The 25,007-nt window shown below is 38.7% G+C and overlaps 1 protein-coding gene across 3 annotated transcripts in view; it reads right to left on the reverse strand.

The window, feature by feature from the left end:
* The window catches only part of DIPK1B (divergent protein kinase domain 1B), a 63,745-nt gene extending 39,199 nt beyond the window's left edge, over window positions 1-24,546 (reverse strand). For 2 of the 3 annotated variants that reach the window (XM_072430923.1, XM_072430922.1), the window contains exon 1: window positions 22,933-24,546. In XM_072430923.1, coding sequence (XP_072287024.1) covers window positions 22,933-22,995 — 63 coding nt within the window. In that variant the 5' untranslated portion in view covers window positions 22,996-24,546. Of the gene's footprint in view, window positions 1-734; window positions 803-22,932 lie in introns of all 3 variants that reach the window. The other variant, XM_072430921.1, reaches the window with a different exon arrangement.
* Between the last annotated feature and the right edge of the window lie 461 nt (window positions 24,547-25,007).

Consider the following 25,007-nt stretch of genomic DNA (forward strand, 5'->3'; position numbering starts at 1 on the left):
AAAAAAGGGCATCTTTTTCTTGCTTTTATTGTGATTTACTACATGTACAATATATTTGGGTGATAGGTGGAATTGCTGAAATTTTTGTACTGATAGTATGTGGCAAGTGTAAATAACAGAAGTACACAAGGTTAAAACAGCAGGAATGGCATGGGGTATCCAGAGTAATTGAACTGGGGCAAAGCAGTGCAAGGATATTTTATTACATGTTGGTGTTTGTATGACAGGTGGCAGCTTTAGAGAACACAGATGTATTTGAGAGATGCGGTACATGATCATTGTTGGGGGCTGCTTTCATTCTCAGGCTTAACAAAATGTAAAAAGTAAGACCATGTCCATAATTATGCCTCACCCACAGTTTACCACTCGAGAAAGCAGCCTTCTCCAGAATTCTGTGCCATATAACAGTTATAGGGCAGTGCTAAACCTAAGCAGAGTGATAATGGAAGTGTCTTCCCATGTTCCCTGACTTTTACCCTTGCCATAAAACTCAACTTTCCCCATCCCAAAACAACCCTTACAGTTAACCCTTAATACTTAATCCTCTCCAAGACTTAAGACAAAATTATCTATTCAGGACAAAGTCACAAAGTCATTTCATAGCTCACTACTCCCAACCTACTGATTACTCATCTACCCCATGAAAAGGTTGGAAGTATAGTAACTGGCTCCCCGGGCCCATGCATCTTGTAAAGGCTAGGAAAATGTCAGATGACCTCCATACCCAAACATACCATGAGCTGTTTTGTGTTCCGAGCTTTTAATAAAATCATACCAGCAAGGTCCATAAGTACTTCTTTACCTAAAACAACAAAATGTACTAAGTTTAGTTGCAGCATTGTCACCCTGTCCTAATAGCTGCTATATCAATGTATGGCATGCTGGCACATTCTTCTGTCATCAACACAATATAATTGTGATGTTCAGTTGCTGCTGCAGCATGCTCACATCCACAGGAGGTAAATACAAAGAGAATACAGGATGTGCTCAGCACGTTAAGAGGAAATGTACAATGTAAAGGGGAAAATTATTATTCTAGCGTAAAAATAGCTGAATCTGGTTTTACTTACAGTGATCTGCAGAACAAAGTGTTCCTTAATTTAATCCCTCTTTACTCTTCCTTTCCTAATTTATCCATCTTTACTTCCTAAAACAAAACATTAATATTTAACCTTCTGTACCCTAATTCTTTTTTTTTTGGATAGAGAAGGTCCAAATAGAAGCTTAGCCAGAGTCACTGGATCCAAATTGTACTAAATTAAAATATTTTTACAATATTAGTAAGAATAATTGACCAGATGTCACATAACTGGCATATTAACTCAGATGAGGCAACAAACTGTCGCCCTATGAAAGGTGGGGCCCAGAAAGGACAGTCCACAATAAAAAAAATCATCCTGAATACATTAGAACATATTTCAATGATTAATTGGTCATAATTTTAATAGCCAATGAGCTTTGGGGTCACACAATGTTTTTTGTTGCATTCTTTGCTACCCCATACAGAATTGTATACTGACCACCATATTAGGGACTAGTGTCGGAATACCCTGCTATTAAGTCCATTTAATCCTTGTGTTTAAACCCTGATGAAGGAGTGAGTGTGACCCCCAAAATGTGTCGGCTATATAATTCTCTTAAAATTATGGTAAATAAATTCTTATTCATCCTTTGAAGTGTGATCTGGTGCTTTCTTTAAGACTTTGTAACAAATTTTTGTTACAAGGAGTTTTTATTAGGAAGTCTTACATTCTGTTTTTGGCATGGAACAGAATGGAATGGTTTCGAAAGAGTGCCCTTTTTATAGGGACTACTAAGAGGGGATTTCTGTAATTCTAGAGAGATCCTCTCTCATTTTCTGTTGTGTCTATGATACAGGAAGTAAAGTAAATCTGTACACTAAAAAGGTTTGATTTTAGATATTCTTAAACTAGCTTTGAAACCTTTTTAAAGATAAATTCCTGAGCTTGCTGAAATACTTTATGTATAGCAGATACAGTGGGGTTTGTTTACTACATGAATTTAGGCTGTTCACATAGCAAAATGAATTTTGTCCCCTTGCAAGTGAAACTTTACTTAGCTTAGAAAATGAGTTGTAACTCTCCTGACTTCGTCCATCTATTCACATGCACAGAAAACTTTTTTTTTTTATTTCAATGCACAAGATTGCATATTTGCATAAATCACCTTGGTAACTGAACAATCTGAATTGCTTTAGTAAATTAGTCCCAATGTGTCACAAAATGATAACATTTATCGCCGTTACTTGATTTTAGGATTTTTTCAATTCTCACCTTTGTAATTCACTCAAGGTGTAGTGAGTGCTCATTGTGGATTACAAAACCACTGCAAAAGCATTTTTAGTGCTCTCCATCCTTACCTTCAGTTTTGTACAGGTTCCTCTCCTGTACTGAATTTGTTTACTTGTCTCCCATGGGTCTGAAAAAGGATGTGTAATGAAAACAGAATTTATGTGATGTAGGAGAAAACATTATTGTTAAGAAAACTTCTGGAATCCTGTTCCTGCACAGTTAAAGGCAAGGGCAATAAAAGTTATCACATTGTATCTGCTGTACATAAACAGTTCTCCAGTAAGTGCAGGAATCTATTTGCATATATTGGATTTATTGTGAATTTTAAGGGTATCATTCACCTTTTAGAGTTTTGCTGACAAATTTTTTGGATTATTGTTTTATTAGGTAGGGGTTTTATTCTTTTAGCTCTACATCAATCTTTGCCTTATTTATTAAGGAAATTTAACTGTTGACAACATGACTATACAGCAGACCTACAAGACTATCCCCTCCCAATAAAAGCTGAATCCTGTTCACATTTAGCCAAATACACCTTGATCACCTTGATCACATGCATATCTCAGGCTGGCAACCCAGTTTGCTCATCAGTAGCCCATAATGTAATCATTAAATGAATAAAGTTAAACCCAAACTTTAGCCAGATGTTTATCTTTGGCTTTAAACACTATGGGATGAATTAAGGTATGTATGTGTCTTTCGCCTAAGATGAACATCTGGGATCATCATAGGGTAAAACATCCACATGCATACAGCATTCCTCCAACATGGTTTAGGTATCCTGCCAGATCACTGAACAACAGACTGCTTACAATTACTGAAGTTTTTCATGGAGGAGGATGCAGCAGGGTACTTTTCCAACACCATAGAATAAATATCCTTGTGTGTGTCCCCTCATTCTTACCGTCACTGAAGACAATGACTAACTAAAAACTAAGAACTGGGTGCCTGTACGGGACTTTAGAACCCAGGGCTTTTATGGCTTTCTGTGTCCTGGAATCTAAGCCCCCTCCCCTCCCTTTAATTCCTGTGACACCAGGAATAAAAATTAGGGAATGGTGGGCACCAGGACAGGAAGCCACCAATAGCAATACAAGCTTGTTTCTTTTCTGTTCATAGTGAATAAAGTTTGCATAAAAAAAGGACACAAACTTCATATTAGCAAATGCGTTATAGTGACTTTTTGTTCACACTATTTCATACCCAAGAGGAAGTATTTCACATCTCTTTTGCAAAACAAGACAGAAGTACACATCTTATTTGAAATGTTAGAAAAATTGTATCTGTTCTAGCTAACTGGCCATCAGCGTCTGATACATCTCCAGTTACTCAGGTTCATATAAGTTGGAAAGCAGCACCACAATGGTGGATATTTCAGTTTTAAAGCAATTTGTGGGAGGTAAAGATGAAAACAAGAGCTAAAGCCGTACATAAAGCATCCATAATGGCTTTTTCATAACCTAATAAACATTTTTCGTCTGCAAGGATGAATCTGGGAATCCCAGATCCTCCAATCCCCAGCCAGTATGTTAAAACCAGTGAATGTAAAGAATGTTGTGGATGTTACATGATCTCAGCAAATCAGAACATTTTTTTATACATTTAACATAATAGAAAGAAAAAGAAAAACAACAAATCACAAATGTTTAGGAACAATTATAAACAGATGATAAAACAACCAAGCAAACAATAAAATAAACCACAGACTCTGACAGAAGAAACAGAGCATCGGTCCACATTCACACTTTTATCATGTGGCAGGGTCAAATCAGAATATTCTTAATGCCCAACTAAACCCAAAACTGAGTTTGACAAACAAATCAAAACAGTCAGTTTGAAAAGTGAATACAAAAAGTTAGTTTATAGAAGCAAAGTGGTGAATACCTTTTCATAGGCTGATTGTGCCTGCAGACTGCATAAATATTATTAATAATAAACAGTATTCATATAATGCCAACTTATTATGCAGCACTGTACATTAAATAGGGGTTGCAAATGACAGATGAATACAGACAGTGACACAGAAAGAGAGGACCCTGCCCAGAAGAGCTTACAATGTAGGAAGTGGGGAAAGTAACACACAATAGGAGGGGAGATATGGATTGGTGGGTTAGTAGTGAGGGTTTAAGAGACAGAAGAGAATGGGTAGGCAAGTTTGAAAAGATGGGCTTTGAGTGTCTTTTTAAATGAGCAGAAAGTAGATGCAAGCTGAATTGGACGTGGACATTCCAGAGAGTTGGGGCAGCTCTAGAAAAGCCTTGGAGCCATGCAATGTGCCCACATGAGGAGGTGGCAAGCAAAAGTGTGACCTGTTACCAGGTATAGACATCAGATGTATGCTGCTAGAAGTGATTATTTCCAGCAAGATTAGAACAAACAAGCACAAACAACACTGTTCAGTTCTATAGAGGAGGGAGGGGGAGGACAAGTAGAAGTTAAGCTTCCTGCATCCTCCTCCACAGGAAACAACAGCAGCTGTCCTCAGTCAGTTGTTTAACAGCCAAGCACAGCCACACAATGGGTTTTTAAACTATAAAGTTTAGTTTCAAAAGCCATACTTATAGTTTACCTGAATCAATATGATTGAATTAAATATTTGCATTGTTCACTTTTTAGCCTTAATAGAAATATATTATAATAGAATTAGCCTACATCAGACAGAACCTCTTATGAAATATATGATATCTACTGCAATCAAACGCCAGACCCGCTGTAATTGTTGTTGTTTCATTCTGGGAGAAGGGGTGGCTTTGGCTTGTATTAATTCTAAATTTAGATATTTCTTCACAAAAAGTATTCATCCAGTTCTTTCACATTACTAAATCACACCAATTTAATTATATATTTGATATATACATATTTTTATACAGTTTTCCTTTTACCTATTACCTATTTAGAATCTTTATTTTACAAATAAGGATTTGGCCCAGGTAGCACACATGAATCTGGTTTTACAGAGCACCCTGGGTATTCTATATCCTGAGCCCAGCAATTGTTTTTTCATTTTAAATGACTGCTGGAGCTGGAGATGCAGAGACATTTGGGGGTACCAGGGACCGGGGCTGTTCTTCCATAGCTAAGGAATCTATATAATGTGGGGAGCCCCACACCTGCTTGTTCTATCAGACCAGAAGCAGATTTTAAAGAGAACAATAACAAATATAATCAAAAGACAGCTCCTAGCACATTCCATTAGAAAAGAACCTTCAGGCTCCTGACTACAGAATATTCTGCATGCAGACCCGTGGTGGCACAACCGTATAATTTTCTGCCATTTAAATAATGAAGAATTGTGATGAAATTGTCTACGGCACGCATCCCTTTCCTAGAACAGGTCGAAGATTCTGCGCTTAAATGTGAACCTGGCAGGCATTCTACAGAGATATTATTTGACGGGAGGTTAAAATGTATATTTATCAGAATGGGCCCTGGGCAGCCTATGCTGTTTCCATGGTAACTACAGGAACCAGCGATTAAAGGGGGAACAAATTAACGTTGGGAAAGATAAATAGGAGGAATCATTACAGCTGGGATTAGAGCTGCAGCAAGTCAAGGTGTTTCAGTTCTAATCTATCTATCTATCTATCTATTGGATTTATTGTGAATTTTAGGGGTATCATTCAACTTTTAGAGACTGAAGCAGCTGCTGACAAATTTTTGGATTATTGTTTTATTAGGTAGGGGTTTTATTCTTTTAGCTTTACATCAATCATTGCTTTATTTATTAACCACCTAGCTGTTAAGCCCGACCTTGGTACGGGCAAAAAAAAAAGGCTAGGATGGTTAAGCCTGTATTTTTGTCACATGCTTACCTCCATGGTCCCGCTGCACATCCAGCGTCGTTTTCCAATTCCAGCGTCGTCCTCCGTCGTCCGTTGATCTCCCTCCGTCGATCTCCAGCGTCGGGTGCCAGCGGGACCGGAAAGATGCCGGCCGGTATCTTGTGTTCATTTCCTTTAATTTTATTAAAAGTATTTTTTTTTTACATGATTGTGTGTTTCAAACATTTTTTATATTCATAATATCTACTAGAACCCTTGTTCGGACATATTTCTGTAAGTTACAGGTCTACCATTTAAAAAAACATTTCATGAAAAACAGTGGATTACTTTTGGTACAGAAATCTAGACCTCAGTGTAACGCTCAGGTGGTTAAGGAAATTTAACTGTTGACAATATGACTATACAGCAGATCTAAAAGACTATCCCCTCTCAGCAATAAAAGCTGAATCCTGTTCACATTTAGCCAAATACACCTTGATCAACTGCATATCCCAGGCTGGCAACCCAGTTTGCTCATCAGTAGCTCATAATGTAATCATTAAATGAATAAAGCTAAACCCAACTTCAGCCAGATGTTTATCTTTGGCTTTAAACACTAGTTTTTAAAAAAAAGAAGGATGCAGCAGGGCACTTACCACTCATGGTTTTCCATCACCATAGAATAAATAGCCTTGTGTGTGCCCCCTCATTCTTACTGTCACTGGAGACAATGACTAACTAAAAACTAAGAATTGGGTGCTTGTACAGGACTTTAGAACCCAGCCTGGGTCCCTGGTACCCCCAAATGTCTCTGCATCTCCAGCTCCAGCAGACATCTCAAGAAAAAAAACAATTGCTGGGCTCAGGATATAGAATACCCAGGGTGCTCTGTAAAACCAGCATCTATCTATCTATCTATCTATCTATCTATCTCTTAGTTACGTATTATTTTAAAAGAAAAACATATTTATTTAATGCAAATATAACCATTTAAAGTCTTTTAAGGATTTGCAAAAATCCTCTAAACTGTCAAAATCAGACTGTAAATGGGAGGATCTGCACCACAAGCCAATCAGGCTGCATAGCACAGGACAAGGGGGGTGTTTAGGCGGCTAAGGGCAGGATGAAGGGAGGACAGAGAATACAGAGAATACCTCTTTAGGAGCTTTTAGTACCTCAATTTGAAGTTGATGAGGTAGCAGGTGATGCAGGAAGTTGTGAAGCTGTATAACTAAAAGGTAGTGCCCCCTCCATCAATATGCAATGGAAAGAGAATGGATAAAGAGAATAAAAATATTTTGGTAGGTAAAGGATATAAATATTTTACTGGGTTAAAGTGCTTGGCAGGTGTTGTACATTTAAGCAGAACTAAACTCACCTTTCCTCATTTTATTTTCTGCGCCAACATCTTAGACCTGTCCTCTTCCAGGTTCGGGTCTTTGGTCATCTTAAAGCGTACCTAAACTCAGAATTTTCACTTTACATAAAAAGGGTAGACAACCCTTTTATGTAAGGTAAAAATTCTGTTTGTTTGTTTTTTTAAAAAAAGGGTGCAGCACCACCCCCTAATGAATGGGAGTGCACAACCTCCTAGGATACCTACGTCATGCATCCCGTGATGCTCTTGGGTGCTCCTTCTGTGCATGCCCAAGCATCTCAGGAATGTGCAGAAGGAGCCCTTTCGTCAAAAGGGAAAAAAATTGCCGATCTCACGTATGTGCCAGGTGACAGAGGAAGAAAAATCCAAAAGAATATGGTGGCCCAGAACCCGATGGAAGAGCCCTCCGGACCAATCGACTGCTCTGCGAGATTGAAGGTAGATGTATTTTTTTTTTTTGAATGAAGTTTGAGTTTACTTCCTCTTTACCTGGCCAGCCCAGTTATGCAGGGATCATATATACATTCATATGTACATATGTTCAACAAACGATTGTGAGCAGGCAGGTATGTTTGTTTAATTGGACATAACATCACCTGTAAATTCTGCAATTAAGGTTTGCTTTTTTTTATAAGTTTAGTTCTGCTTTTTCTATGCTGTTATAAAATCTATTGCAGTCACATTCTCTGCAAGCTCCTCACATGAGCTCCTGGGCAGCTTCATCTTCTAGTCCCAGACCAGAGACCTGGTCAACCTTCCCTTCCTGAGCAAAAGAAGAAATGTGTATAAGGTGTAGCGGGTTATATCTTGCCTGCACATTTTAGTGGCTTGGGATGTTCCTAGAACATAACTAGTCAATTTTACACAGCATTTCGGCTAATATGAGGATCAGAGAAGGATGAGAAGTTATCCCTCGGGGAGCAGCCACAGCTCTATTTTACTGAAAACATCTAAAACAAAACAAACATAGATAAATAACATCTATTTCTTCCTTGATATCATTTTCTGCTAATTAAGACTTCAAATTAAACTTATTGGGTATAGGCCGCTATTGCCTCTAAATTGGATCATGTGATCAGTTCCACTTAAAATGTAATATAGAGGCCTCATATAGGGTAGGCTAATTAACACTTAATTTTTTGGGTTAGGAATTAAAGTGAGAGCACATCATTCTTTCTGGCTTAAAACATCACCTAATACTGTGCTTTTTTTCAATGACAGCAATGTGTGTTATTGTACCACCCTAAAATGCATGGATCTAAATGTGCCCTACGGGATTATCCTCTTATTTCCTACTTTGATGACAATCCAATACTCCCAACTAGTGGGGGATTTGACAAATTCCATAAATGGAGGAAAATACATTGAAGTTGATTCAAAAATGGAGATCCGGTTTGTCACCTAATAAAGTGAATGATCACCTTGCAAGTGAAGTGATGTAGTAAAGTGGGTTGAAGAGTCCCTTGAAAAGTGATAATTCCCTTGAACATCAATTACCTTCGGTAAATCAACTTAAATGGACCAAATCACTATGATGTGCTTTTTGGAATAAACCCAACAAGCTGTTTTTCTGGGAGTGATGACCCGCAAGCTGTTCTGGTTAATACAATTTTTTAACAAAAAAGCAAGAAATGTAAAACATGGTGTAAGCAAGCCACTTTAGAGCATTGCACAGACTACAACACATGTCCGACCCCATCAAAAGTACAGGGATCTTTACTGTAGTACTGTGAATATTTTGTGCGTGAGCGATGATGAGTTTCTGTGTTCCTGCGGTCAACACCTGCACACTTGTTCCAAGATCCTCTTCCTAACACCATGCCCCCATATTTCTACCTATTGTTATCGACAGAGACTACAGCCCCCAAGACATTATTACAGCTGTTATTTCGGCAGCAGTTGTCGCAGTTGTCAGCATCAGTGCAGCCTCTTCTGCCATCAGGCGCCAACTAAAGCTTCAGGTGGGCTAGACTCACTCACAGGCCCCTGCTTCTTGAAAATATACATTTATTTCTTGCCACAATACTTAAAAGACAAAATAGTCAGAGGGCCTGGAGGAGCTGTTCTGTTTCCTCCTGAAGTTTGTGTCTTGGTGTTTACCATCTCTCCCTGACTTTTTCCTTTTGATTGTGAGGCCTCCAGCCATCATTGCGATGGTATTGCATGTTCACAGTTTGTCCTATCTGATCTCACACAAAGGCTTCTCTAAAGCATCAGAATCTAAAAAAGCTTGCAAAATTACAGTGAGAATCTAAAAAAGAAAATACTCAGCAGTGTTCATTACAAGCCTAAGCTTTTAGTGTCCCCCCAAAAAAAACTGGCCACACTTTCAAAATGGCAAGCAAGAGATGGTGTTTTTAAAGTCACATGTCAGGTGGCATACAGGGATGCAATTTTGTATGGAGAAAGGCAAACTTATCATTGTAACAGCTGTCAGCACTATGTAGGACAAGGACGATGACTTGCAACAATCCCAAGCTGTGTCCTTCTGTGTTTGATAACAAACGTTTCCATTAATGGTTGACCATTTATAAATACTTTCCATTTTCTGTTACCTGATAGTCTTCGAAAAAATATGGGGGCAAATGTGCAATAAGGGACATAGACAACAGTAGCAAACTAATAGAGATTCCAGTAGCAAACTAATAGAGTTGCTTTTAGAACGTTTCACAGCTTCCTGTCCTGGTGGCAAATAATGAATCCCTCCAATAGATACTTAGACACCTAGACAGCCATATCCTTCCTAATTCTATCCAAAAGCGGGAAAATAAAAACTTTTGGGTATAGATTCATTTTATTCAAATGATTTTGCATGATTCTGCAACAAAAAACATGTTGACATATTTATATGGAGACAGAGAAAAAGAATGGCAAAAAGGAAAGAAAACCAAGAGAGGAAAGAGAGAGAGAGAGAGAGGAACAGTGGGCAACTTTGTAACAGAGTAATATTCTACAGTGATGCTGAATATTCACGAAACAAGATAATGACCCTGGTTTGATCTTTGGTATCATTGTCAACCTGCTGATAGGAGGCTGGGAGCTTCCTCACAGCTAATAAATTAATTCTGATAATGCCTTTAAGCTTGTGTGTCAGCCCTGTAAGCAGACGGTGTGTCAATGCACAGCCAGCGGGCTCCCACCACCCGCGCATCTGTACTTCCAACAACACTGCAGGAATGCTTATGAAGTCAAGCCAGACAGAAGCTTCAAATGATTCCTAATAATAATGATACCAGATAAAACGATGAAACCCATGAAGATTTCCAAGACTAGGTCAAGACACAGGGTCTGCACAAAAAAAAAAAAAAATCCAGTCTACCTGAAGAGCCCCAGTAGACTGAAAGGGCAAAGTCTTTAATATTTCTTGGCAATTAAATCATGGTAAACATGGTTTGTATTGTATTATCCAGGTAACTAACATTTTCAGAAGGAAATCAGTTTTCACTTCCAGCTAACCCAAACCTTGAGAACCTATTTTAAACTTTGTGTTACACTCTAAAACCCAAAGTGGGAAAGGGATGGTGTCGTTCTCGGTGCCCACATAACTACCTAAATACATGGGTAGTTTTCATTGGCAGGGTCATCACAGGTCCTTAAGACTCTAGGGACCACATGATAATGTCCTCACAAGGAGTGGAAACAAGACCCGCACAGCTGGTGGGGACTACAGTAATAGACCACCAGTCTTTATTCCTGGAAGAGGATCATGTGGTGGATGTATATGAGCGAAAAACTTTGTAAGAGTCCTGGGGCTGATTTCCAGGCTCACAAGCCTATATAATACACCTAGTACTAAGCAGCAGGGTCTGTGTGACTGTGTGAACCAGTTTCTCTGGATATTGACCTCTGTAGAAAAGCACTCATTTTGAAGCAAGCCTAGAGCACTTTTTTTGTTAGCCAGGAGGCTATAATTTGATTTAAAGGACATTTGTTTTGTTGAAATAGCCCTGCTAGGGTAGACTGTATTGTTTGTTTCCATTTTTTTGGCTCAATAAATATGGGCAGGAGCCTAAAGAAACACTGCTACCTGGACTTACCTCATTGCCAGCCTGCCATTTAAAGCTAATCCTTACAAAAATATAAAAATTAGGGCCCAGTTTCAAGACATTAAATGGCGAATTTACTTTATTCTATATTTCTTTTTTATTTATAGTTTCCCCCTATAAGCAAAGGAATTTTTCAAGACTTCAATATTTCATATCACTTCAATATTATTGAAAAAATATACCATTTTATTTACATTTGTAAAAACAGTTACAAAAAGAGTTGTGCAGCACAGTCAGAATAAATGAATCAGCAATAATGTCTGGAGCTCCCAAAGTGTCTGGAAACATTAATATAATCTCTTCTAATCACAATAATATAAATTCTTTTTTATCTCTCAAAAGCTTTCAAACTTGTGTTTCACAGGTAAATTGCGCTGCTTTTTCAAGAGATATAGGAACCACAATTTTTTTTTTTTTGTGCTGAATCAATAGAACCAACTTTTTCTAAGTGAGCTTTTTTTGACACCTCCTGCAACTACTTTTAAATTCTACTTGACAGTTCTCATATCGATTCAGGGATGGGACAGTATATTGTAGGAAGAGTTTTCACATAAATGGAAAACTCCTCTGTCCCAATCCTCAAAACTTAAGCTCCAGAGAATATGGCATTCCCCATGCAGCAGCCACCTCACTTTTTTTAATAATATTTGAGTGATATTCATTTTTTGATTGTCTAAAAAATCCCCATCGTTTTTCAGGAAACTATAAATAAAAAAGAATTGTATACTTCAGTAATAAGATAGGACAACATGATTGCTGCTCCAATAAATATTTAGGTAAAGTTTATATAGCATTTAGTTTAGTTGTTTTGCTAATCAAATTGGGGGATAAGCTTGTGGGAGTGTACAGGGAGATATATTTCAGTGAAGGATCAGTTTAGGAGTTTTGCAATCATATAGCCAAAACATCCTACACTGTTCGTAATAATTTTATATTTAATTCTCTTCAATTGTATACAATAAGGATGTCTCTACATAAAGAACAAAACAAAGCTTCAATACCTCTTTGCCACCAGTGGATCAATTGGTTTCACTAAACCTCCCTTATAGTGAACAAAAAAAAAGTTAAAACTATTTCACTATAAAATATTCATGCAGAAATATAAAACATCCTCAGTTTTATGTAGGGGTTACTGTTCCTCTAGACGCTCCCAGATAAAATAATGTTTTAGGTTCTTTTTACACGCATTTGCCAAAATAACAGTTGGAGACAGTTAACACACTGCTTGTTGTCAAATTTCAAGACAACTAATGTGTGCTCCTTAGCATTTGCCATGTGTGCCCTGCGCTGATTTAAGGAGAATGTTTTTCTAGGTGCTCACACATATGTCATCCATTAAATGAGTACCTGTATGAGAGTAAATCCAGTGTGCACCATCAAATGTTCCTGTTACAGTTACAAGGGAGGGAAGTGAGACTCTCCTGGCATTCCTGGTGTCATTATCTTGGGTGGGGAAGGCATTTTTTAAACCATCCAGCCAACTTTTAAATGTGAATGGCAAGGCCCATGAAAATTTAGCTACTCCACCCAAAGGTGGTATGTTAATTATACATTGAAAATATTTGATGAAGACCTGCTGTCTTCTTACAGTACCTCTCTGTAGTTCCTGGTTCTGTTAGAAATCGACACTTCTGTTTCAATCAGCCATGAATTGCTCCTTGACAATGCTTTTAATTCATTGACAGAGTTTACCAGGATTCTCATTCTCCTATTCCTTTTAACATATCACTTCTTTATGCAGATGTCCGCACAAAGCACAAGGTGAATTAACAGACCTTTCGCTAAATAGAATATGGAATCACTTGGTATTATCATAACACTTATCACACTGTCCTGTTTGGGGATAGCAAAGTCATGGCAGTGCATTTTCGATTGTAACACTGGACCAATCACATGATTATACTAAAGACTGAAACTTCAACTTGGCATTCATTTTAAAAGATTTTAGTCTGTGCTAAAGTAGCTTTAGTATCTATGTATCAAAGGCAGGTAAGGATCAGAAATACAAATTGATGAAACCTTTTCAGCATACAAAGGTGTTCTGAAAGTAATTACTTAAAATAAATTCAGAACATTGAATGTAGGCTTGGCACATAGTGACACAAGCAAAGTGTTTTGACCCTCCAGGTTATGCTGTCTGTATGATGATGACCTCTGTAAAGCACACTCTATACCAACTCCCCTGTTGCATGCGGCTCCTTCCATAGAGCTGAGTCAAATGAATTTTCATTGTTTTATTTTGCATAAATATTTCCTGTTCAGCTCCATGTTGCCTTTTTTTCTGTCGTCTTTTTAAAAAATCATGCGGCCCAGTTGTGACGAGAGGCAGAGTGGGAGGTAGGAGGGAGAATGGGCAATTCACAGCAGGGGTATAAGTCAAATTCAATATTCAGCATCCGCCACACAACGAGGTTCATTTTCTAAGTTAAGGAATGCAGCGACCTTGTCCTACCTGCTTGTCGTCACTGTGGGCTTCTCTGCCTCTGCCGTGCACAAATGGAAACCATCTAGCTAAACCTAATCAGAACACATCTGTCAAGCTCCCTTTTCGGACGCCGCAACTGGGAAACAACAGGGTCCCATTAAAACGTTATTAGTGTGTAAATTTGTCAGAGACTGCTTGCAAAAGAAGAAGCGAATGAAGAATATGCACAAGAGTGATATGGCCCCTATAATGAATTCAATTCTTCGAAGTCCATTTACTAAAGTGATTGAAATCTCTTTCACTTGACTTGAGTCAGAAGAAAGGATTTGGTGAGGATGAGTATTTATAAGATTTAATAGTGCAGTTTTACAACACCTTCGCTGCAAAACCTGCACTAAAAATGGTCCACTGGTACCTGTTTCTTTTTAAATCTTTATCTTTTTCACTTTTCTGTAATCTGTGATAGGTTGCTGAAAGCTGCAAATTGTAAAAGTACAAACCAATGTGTCAGTTTATTTATTGGTGTATAATCACATACAGTACCAAATCATAATCTTCTTGGAAATTGTAGGTTTTTAAATATCACAGTAGTCTACAAAAAGTTTTTTGTATCAGACCGAGAGGACCCTTGCTTAAGGTATGGATGAGAGGTAACAATTTTATTCTCCATTCACATTAATGTGCTGTGCTACACATTTTTACCTACGCTTATCAGCCACTTTATTGGGTTCAACTGCTTGTTGTTGTAAGCAATTATTGACCTGATCGGCACAATTTTTATTATTAACCGCCACCATCCTGTTAAAATGATAGTTGGAAGCCTTCTTAATTTTTAGATGAGGATAGTTTTTTCTGCTAATGATTGCACATTCTTGTAAATATCCTATCTTCACACATGGCCTTGGAATGTTCTAAACAAGATTTTGGTGCAAGGAAGTAGCTGGGAGTTGGTTAGGGAGGGCCCACAGGTGGTCTGTAATTTTGGGCTATTCATGTGTGATAATGTATTTAAACTGGAGCTTTTCAACAATAAAATTGTAATAGTTAACCATTCACATTGTGTGGTTTGGTTTCTATCACTGGGTTGGCGCCTACCGTGATCTCCTCTCTGCAAGATATAGGTCGTCGGAGCACCTAACAGTTGTTGCAAATATCTAATCAACCAACCACATTGCAGCAACTTAATGCATTTAGGCATGTAGACGTTGTCAAGACAACATGCCGATGTTCAAACCGAGTATCAAAATGGGCAAAAAAGGTGATTCAAATGACTTTGGGCGTGGTATGGTTGTTATTGCTAGGCAGGCTTGTCTTTTGTTCTCCTCTGATTTTCACTCATAAGCATCTCCAGGGTTTACAGAGAATGGTCAGAAAAGGGGAGAAAATCCAGCATCAAAAATGCCGTGTTGAAGCCATTGTTAAAGAGAGAATGGCCAAACTGGTTTGAGCTGCTAAAAAGGAAACAGTAGATCAAACAACCCTTCATTATCACTAAGGTATGAAGAATAGCATCTCTGAAAGCACAATGCTTTAAATACTAAAGCAGATGGGCTACAGCAGCAGGAGACCATGCCATGTGCCACTCCTGTTAGCTAAGAACAGATAACTGGGGCTACAATTCACACTGGCTCACCAAAATTGGACAAGAGAAGATTGACAGCGGGAAGCAGCAAAATGAATGGGATATAGTGTATGCTCTTCAAATTATGCGCATATCACCACTATGAACAATGCAGTAATCGACATCTGTCAATCTTCCCGCTCCATTGTAAATAGTATACACATTATTTAATACATGAAATCAGAGCATCTCTGTCTTCATCATCTCTGTTGGAGGCATCTAAGGAAAAGATAAGAAGGCCCATTACCAGGCAGGAAATGACCCCCATGGGGCCTGAGGGAGTAAGCTATTAATAATGCGATTATTTAGATAGGAGCAGAATATATAGCCGGCCCATCTGCTGCCGCTCACCTCCTACTGGCTTTGCGCCCAGGTGCTTTGCACGTATGTCATGTACAGGAAAACCGCAACAAAATGTGTTTTTAACAAATAGCCAGAACTCTAGGGCTTTCGAGTCACAAGGGGACAATGCCGGACACATTTAATAATATCAGGAGTTCCTTAAATGCATTACAAGTTATTTTAATGTGTTAAAAGTTATTTTTTCGTGTCTTTTACAACTGTGTCTTTTACATTCTGATATACTTTCTGTTTCATTATTCATACTGAAAACTGCTTGTGGATATTTTTTAGACAATGCAGTCTGCAACAGAAGAACGCTTTGGAGAAAATTTGTTGCATTTATAATAAAAAAAAGTGCTGTCTTACTTTCTCTGGTGAGTTCTTTTACTATGAAGACTCATCTAAATCAATATAAAGTGTATTTTAATTGCAGCTTGCATGAATACCTGAATGTGATCTGGTATTACCCTCTGACCATTCCCTGCATGGCAGCTCTGGTAAAAAGGAAAGGGCAGTACCTATGTGTTAACAGGAGGAGTGCAGAATACTGACCTAATCAGCGTGTTGATTCTTGTTCTGTCCAATCCTCAAGCTTGGGGTGTGTCTGGGCCCCACCAGCTGCACTACCAATCCCGGGGCTCTGGTGGGTAAAACTTTTCATAGATAAAAGTTTCATAAACTTTTTCATGGAGTAGAATTTTGCTGTTTGTAGCCATAGATATGCCTGGTCACTGCCAAACAATGGGGTGGTGATAACAAATGTGCACAAATACAATCATAGCACAACTGTAGTTGTATGATATACATGATGTCAATACATATGTATGGTCCTTAATGGAGACCTGTACGATGCAGTGCATTCCCTGATTACAGTGTCACCCCCATTCTAAGCCCACCGCAGCTTAGAATTATGTGACACCTATAATGGCATTCCTATTTGGAAGCCATGTGAAAAGTCTAATGTAAACCTAATGTTCCCTTTGACTAATGCACATCTGTGATGTTAACCAGACAGTATAAGTTTTTTAGTGACTAATTAGGTTCTTAAAAAATTTTTTTTTACAATTGATAGACAACGATGGCAGGTAATGTTAGAAAAGCACAGATACTACTGGAGATCAGAGCATGGAATGGCGCTGGCCTGCCTGTCGACAGAGCAATGTCTTAGTCACGGTATTTAAGTATTGTAGTATGGCCAGTGAACCTTTTTCCACTTCAGCGGATCTATGGAATGGCTGCGTCCACACGAGTTGTGTCAAAGCAGGTTAATATTCACTTCATATTTAAAGTTGTGAGCTGTTTTAGGTAAATGGTGCTTCTGTATCGCTGCGGGATCATTCACTGGATCTAGTTAAGAAGTGAGGGTGCCATAAGCAGAGACATGGAGAGCAGAATAATGAAAGGTATGACAGTTCTTCTGTAGCAACCATTCACTATTATGGCACCACTGTAAATTGCATTCACCATGTCAAACCACAGAATTACATATAGACTTTGCTGAAAAGCAAAGGGGGGAGAACCAGGCAGAAGTCATAACTGAGTAAGGTATTTCTTCCACTGCTTTAATTGCTGGCCTCTTTCTGAAAAAAATCTGATTGTCCTGACAGGATTGGTAGCAGATGATCAGAGATTCTCCAAGGCATCTGAACATTTCTACCAACAACAAATGACTTGAGGTACTGCCTTAACTGGCCACATAAGCCAGTATGGAACAACATGTAACTAATCAGATCATAAGAATGTGCTTTTGATTTGGTGCAGCCAATCAGGGCACAGCAATATGTGATATGCAGATTTCAATTAGCACATAATTAAAAAAGGGGGAGTGTGTGCAAACCAGGATCCTATTACCTCACAAAAAACATATGGAAGAATATGCAGCCTTACTTCATTTAATCAATTTCAGTTATGATGAATATTATTACATTTGGCAATGTCAATATTTTCCTTCCAGTCTTCCATCCTTTTGTGACGATGTTGTATGAAACTAGAAAAGACAGGCGGTAATCCAGCAGTGGAATCAGATGTAACATTTGTTCCTGCTACCTTCTGATCTGAATGTACAGAAATAGAAGCTTGCAGGAGGAAAACTGTGGCATGATGCATTTTTTAAACCAAAAAAAAAAAATGCAAAATTAAACATAAGAATAAAATCAAAATGTCCCTTTTCTGTGACATTTTGTGCTAATGAATCACCTTTACTTCCATTTTTGTATGCAATTGCATTATTATTGTTTTTTCTATTTAGAAGAAACTCTTTTTTGTGTGAGTGGACTAATGTGAAGAAAAGTAAGATGTGACATTTCCCGTCCTTGTAACCTTTAATTGTCTGTGTCAGCGTGCTGACGCAAGGACTTCTCTATGCCAATCCAGACACCCATTGTGTTAAGCATTCAATTACATTGTTTAAATCAATAGAGTACATGGCATTCTGGGATGATTTTTAGCAGGAATTTCATGTGACCAATCTAATAAAGCACAAAAGCCTGTCTCTGCAGAATTCTGCAAATTAGGGGACAACTTTTTTCTTGAAAGAAGCATCACATTTAAGGATAATAAACAGAACGATCTTGTTTTAAAAGGAAGTATTGAAGAAATCAATCACTAATTCCCCCTGCTAAACAATATGTTTAATCACCTCAGCGATTACAGAAAAATGTCTAAATGTCAAATACTTTAATAAATCCAGCTGTCTGTATCTTCTGACTTTCAGACTGCAGAGTGGAAGGCCCTTTCCCCAGGAAGCTCTCAAGAGAGTGGTTGGCTCTTTCTTTGAGCAAGTGCCAAAAGCAGAACATACAAATTCAATATTTAATTTGATTTGGACTTATATGTCATGAAAAGCCAACTCGATTCAGCACTTGAAAGGCTTCTTTAGGGCTTTATACTGTTGAACAAAGAGTGCACTACACTGATAAAATTGAATGGTATTATTGGTCTAATGATCTAGAGAGGCCAGTTAGGTGCATATACCTGAATCTGGATATGTTCTTTTGCTACTTTCCTTCTTGTAGACCCAGTCCCTACTCCGTCATCACAATCCTGGAAGAGGTTGTGACATTTCTTACCCTAGTAGAAGAATAATTTTTCTTGGTGTTTTTACTTCCATTGGAGAGGTTTTCACCTCTCTTCTTGTACCAGTGACACCCTGTCACCATATCAGGAAGTGAGACAGACAGAAGTTCTAACTATTTCTCAATATATTTAAAGCCAAAAACAGAATTTTGGTATTTAGGTATTCAGATGCAGGTCAGTGAAGAGCAAATTCCAATACATAATTCCCTACAAAAACAATTGAAAAAATCAGCTTCTTTAGGTCCCAAAAACCTTATACTGGAAAGAAGTATTTTTGTACCAGATAACTTCCCCAGCTCTTCCCCTTTATGCCCACAATGCAAATTTATTGGCCAGCAGGTGCATTGAGTTCCTTCTTGTGCATAATGATGCAGTGTAAAATGAGCAGCTCAACCCTGAGACATTGCCAGCCGCCAGGTACCTTTGAAGCCACCATAGGATGCTGACTGCAAAAAGATTGAAAGATGATGCAGGAGGGGGGCAAGCCCTGGTGCCAACAGCACAATAGAAGCGTTGAGTGGCATTGTAGCCTGACCCTGCTGTTGAACTATTCAGTAACAAGAGATGACAAGAAGATAAAAAAAACCTGATACAGTGTAAGTTTGCATTTGCTGGCAATGCCATGGGGCAGGCAGCCAATGAGAATCCAGGGAGATGTCTGCAAAATACAAATGCAGGGACCCAGCCACACACTTGAGATGGTTGTGGCAGCCAGATGACAGAATAAAATCATTTTACTGCAGGATAGCTGTTGGATACACCACAATGACCTCATCCAATGGTATAGAATAACCCTGCCTGCTTCTGTTCTGTAGATAGCCTATAGAAAAAGTTCTGTTGCCAGGGTGGCATGGTCCACATTTTTTATCTGAATCTATTGTAGACCAAAAACCAGCATCCTCATAAAAATAATATTCCTCATCGCCAGCAATGTTTTTATTGTTGAACAAATGATTGCAACTTTTGAGGTTATAGAAAAGTTGAAACACAAGCTGGCAGTGGGCTGCAGAACCATTAGAAATTAATTGACTTCAATCCACCATTTAATAAAAAAATAATTCTTCTTGGACAGCAGCTGACTGTACTATGCTATTAGTCTATGGCAGCATTGAGTGCCATGTGCCACAGTGGGCCAGCTGGCACTGAAAGAGTTAACAAGCATCGAATTACAAGGAATGTGCCAACGCTGCTTCCGCAGAGAGCTGTTAGCCGACCCTGATGCTCAGATGGGGGTCATTAAACTGAGGTCCTGCAACAATTGGGTGCTAATTGTGCCATTTGCCTACCCATTCTGGGAAGCATCATAGATGGGCCTCTGCCAGTGTGTCGCATACTGTAAATGTAAGGGTCATGAACAAAATGCAGGATCTCAAACTGACCTTCACACACCTGGGTGATATTTCTGTAAATGGGATTAGGTAAAGCTGAACTCCAGGCACATAAAAGGCACAAAATAATACAGCTCTGAATTCAGGTGTCACTGAATGGAGGTTTTAAATGCAAGCAGTGGAAGTAACGTAATTTGACGTGATAAATCCCCATGCAATCCCTGTTTGGTGTCAGATAAAGCAACAGCACAGGAAACCAATCAATTAATGGTTCAATAAGAAGAAAAGAGCAAAGTGACATAGAGAGCAACTTATCAATCTGCTGTTTCTTCTTATCGTGGCCAGTAACAGGCTATGGTCAGAGAAAATGGGTTAAATGATGGCTACCAAACTGAGGACATCTAGTGGCAGAAAATAAGTATTGTGGGAGAAATCCTAATAGAAAAATATTGCAGTAAAACCTTGGTCTTCCTATTTTATTTTTTATTAGACTATTCCTTTTTATCTTGTTATTTGTGGCTGGAGTTTTGATTTAATACAAACAATATTACAGTGAAACAATCATTACTTCTGAATATAGATGAAAATATCAGCAGCCATAGTTACACTTTACAAATGCAGGCTTTGCTTTTAGTAGCTCTTGATAATAGCTTTGCTTTTCCATGCTTTCCTTAGAGTGAAGTCTACCTGATTGAATACAACTAACTTTCTATTATGCTGATCAGGGAAGTAATTGCACTGATTTAGATCCAGCCATTTTAGAGAAAGCAAAATAATAAAGAAATATGGGAGACCAATCCTGGAAAAAAGGAGACATTGTAGCAAAAATCACCTTTAGACAGATCACAACTTTATGTCAATACATTGAAAACCAGGTATAATTTCTTTTTATTATCAGAAAGGATTGCAGCTAATAACATTGTCTACATTGTCTGCAGATTCTTCATATTCTCTTGTTAGCCTTTTCGAAAAAGTAACAGCTCCAAGCCAGGCAAGATTCAGGTTTGCATGCTATCAATCACTGTTGCTGAACAAGGAAAGCAGAGTTTACCAAAAATTCTACATTGATCCTGATATTGTTGTAACTTTGTCTCTTACACACCTGCAATCAATCTCTCAAGTGACATTGATTAAGGAGATCACATGCTAAAAGATAAAAATGGACAACTCTATAGTATTTGATGTCATATTGGTCTCTATTTCCATGCAGCTTTATGTGATTAGAGTGGCTCTGTCTCTAGAATCACGCTCTGAATATAAGGTCTTCCTGCAAAGAAGATACCTATGGAAATGTAGAAAAATATCTGTCCAAAGTGAACCTTTCAGCAACGTTATGAGTTTGCATTTATACATTTCAGATACGTCCTAATATACAACAGTATACAACAATATATAACAACAGTATAATAAAGCTCTACGTTTGGTCCTTAAATTCCAGTTGGCGACTTTGCTTTGGCTGAAATTACACCATTGCCTTCTACAGACAAATCAAACATTTACTCTTTTACCCCCTTAATCACTTAGACTGTACAAGGTAACTTTGCAGCTGATCTGTGTCAAACATTTGTAAATATGTCCAAGAACAACACAAGCACCAAGAATCACATACCAGGGTTATCTTTGAACCAGTACCTCAGTCCAAGATGAAGTCTCATCAATGATGTCTCTGTCTTTATGAAGAGGAAAGCATATGGAGCCATTGCCATATGATGCTAGGATAATTCAGTAACACTGCAATTCTATGTTGTTTGAACCCAACATGCTACAAATTCTATTCTCTCTTTAAGCCAGAGTTTAGGACAAGATGAATGTACTGCACTATTAGCACTGCCTGGCTATGAAGTGTCAATGCATTTAACTAAAGAGAGGTCTTCAACTAGTCACAGGGGATTCTGTGTGAATGTTCATGTCCAACCCATGATTCTAATATTTTATTATTAATAAAGATGATATGAGCTGTAACTACGGGCTCACCTCTGTCTTTAACCCCTTTGATACCATTTGGTCACCTCTACATAAGTGAACCCAACCTCAAATCAGGATGCTGCAACCAAGCAGAAAGGACAGAATTGGCGCCAGCAGTATTCTGTCTGTCTACAAATCATGTTTAGCGGGAAGGCTGGTCTTCTAGCAAGGTTCATCAGATAACACGTGTAAATATATATAAAATGTTACCGCAGCTACTAATCCTTCTCCACCATCAGCATCACTGTCATCTATAATGCTTGATTACAACCCACACACAAAATCTGTAGAAAAAATATTTTAAAGCAAAAAATGTGGCAAGCAGCTTTGTTCAGTAAATGCAAAGGTAGAGTATTCTCCTCCTCCGTGTGTAATAATAAAAATAATACTTCAAAAGGTTGTCTGATAAGCTATAATGGCCAAAAATCTGGCAAGGGGGGAAATACCAACAGTCATTCATGTAATGCTCATTTGAAGTTGTGCCCCTGTCTTTTTAGTAACCTTCATATTTAGGCAAACTGTTCTGCTGTCCTCTGCTAGTAATATCTCTGTTATGGGGTGAAATATCAAAAAAAAAAGTCACAAAACAACTGATACAAATCTGTGGGTTTTTGTAACAAAATATTACCAGGGATAGTTTGCATTACAATTTTTACAAATAAATTAAATTTCTTCTTACCTGAAGCCCTTTCGAGAGGGGGCAGAATAGCACCAAGTGCACAAACCTTCGCAGCTTCCTCATCCTTGTAAATCATAGGCACTTGTCTATTAGTGAGATATTAGGACATAGATCCCCTTCAGGCTGCCTCTAGTAGGGACATTCAAGGGTATTCATCCATAGTCTAGTAAAAACAAGTAGGTAAATTGTGCCTTTGTGCAGCTCAAGTCTTGAAGATGATCAGTTTTTACTTTGCATGCCTTATCTGTTCCACAAGGAAGAGTGCTCCTTTGGCCATCCTCAGGCTTTGAACCCTATTGGAAGCCTTAAAATAGGGCTACAGAAAGAGAACCCCTGTTCTCCAGGCCTTCAGCTGGGCACCTCATTTCTTGCAGTTTTCTTTTTTGCTATGCCAACCAACTAGGCAGTCTACATTCAGTGTGCACATAAGGGAATGTTTATTTCTGGCTGTTCAGGGGATTCAGTGCACCCCACTCAGTTATTCACTGGGGCTAGTTCTCTTTCTGCTCACAAGAGAATTGTATTTCTTTTCAAAGCCTCCTCTGGAGAGCTTTCCAGTTTTGTGTAGCCAGTGGTAACTGTGGGGTGGTTGGCTGGAGCTGAAATTCCCTGCTTGTTGCTCTAATGAATATGAGAAAGCTGCTTTAAAGTGAATTGTCCCTACTAGTGCCACCCTGGTAGAAGCTCCTTCTGCACATTATTTTGGTTCACTTGGAACTTGCCATTTATTGCCTGTGTCACCCTGTTCTTTTCCTAGTCACTTGTTCCCCTATCCTGGGATTGGAGTAATTCCTCTTTACCAACAAGTTATTTACCTTTGCACACATAGGACACCCTGTGTTCTCTGATTCCTAGGGGGCATTCAGAGCTTTACCCATAAACCCTTTTTGGAGATGTTGCAACCCCCAGGCATGATGATTCCTCCTGTCTCTTTTCTCCTTATCCTCCTGCTGACCCTTTAAACTCTCTTCTGTTAACTGGGTTAAATCCCAGAAGAGGCTGTGCTCATCAAGAGTAACGTTCCTACACCCAATACAATTCTCATTGTTTCCCCAGAACCCACCTTGTTCACATGCAGGATGTTCTACAATTCTGCTTTACCCAGATAAACCAATTTGTTGCTTTTCTTCACTCACCCTGTATAATATCTCCTCACCCAGGCCACCTTGAATTGTCCCTTGCTTCTCACCTAGAACATGCTGTAAGCACACAAGATATCCCCAAATCCATCCTTTTATTTACCAAGCTCACCTACAAACCCTGTATACATCTTTTCTTTACACTTGTTAACTCTGTACACCCTGTGATCACTTAGTACACCCTGTATACCCTCCACCTACACCAGATACAACATCAGCCCACCTAAACCAACCCGCTCTCTCCCCTAGCACAGCCCCAGCTCTTGTATGTGCAGCCAGTGATGGTCCTCAGTTCAGCAGCTCCATGATGATTGCAGCCTCCTCCTCCTCCCTTGTTTGATAACAGTGATGATGATGATGGAGATGATTTCTCCTAGAACCGGTGCAGTGCTGCTTTCTATGCCCGGTGATGGGAGTCTCCTCTCTGGTCTCCAGCTGGATGCTCCACACACTGCTGCACCAGCTTCATCCTCTCAGGCACACATTGCTCTGCTGCTTAAAGGGGAGGATATTTGTCTGCCGACACTAAAGCAGTCACAGGAGGAGGAGCAGGTGCAGCCTGTTCAATCTCCAGCTTCAGATGCTGCAGAACATCTTTGTGGCCAGGAAAAAGAGGAGCAGATTGTGCATGGGAAATCTCTTTCCATCACATGGCTGTTGGTCACTGTGCAGGGGGGCAATTTTAAAAATGAATATGATATTTTCCAGAGGGGATAGGTGGTCAGAGCAAGGGTAAAGTCATGTGACCCCGCCATAAAATAATAATGAAGACTACATTGGAAAAAAATATATAATTCTAAATATGTTACACATTATAATATTTTAAAATGATACACATGTACGCTTAATTTCTGTGTATATTTTGCTAATATTTCGGTTTAAATATACAAAAAAAAAAAATGGTAAAATCCTATGTGTGAATCTAGTACTGCACTT

This window comes from Pyxicephalus adspersus, chromosome Z, assembly GCF_032062135.1.
Source record: "Pyxicephalus adspersus chromosome Z, UCB_Pads_2.0, whole genome shotgun sequence".
In the NCBI taxonomy this organism is placed as follows: Eukaryota; Metazoa; Chordata; class Amphibia; order Anura; family Pyxicephalidae; genus Pyxicephalus; species Pyxicephalus adspersus.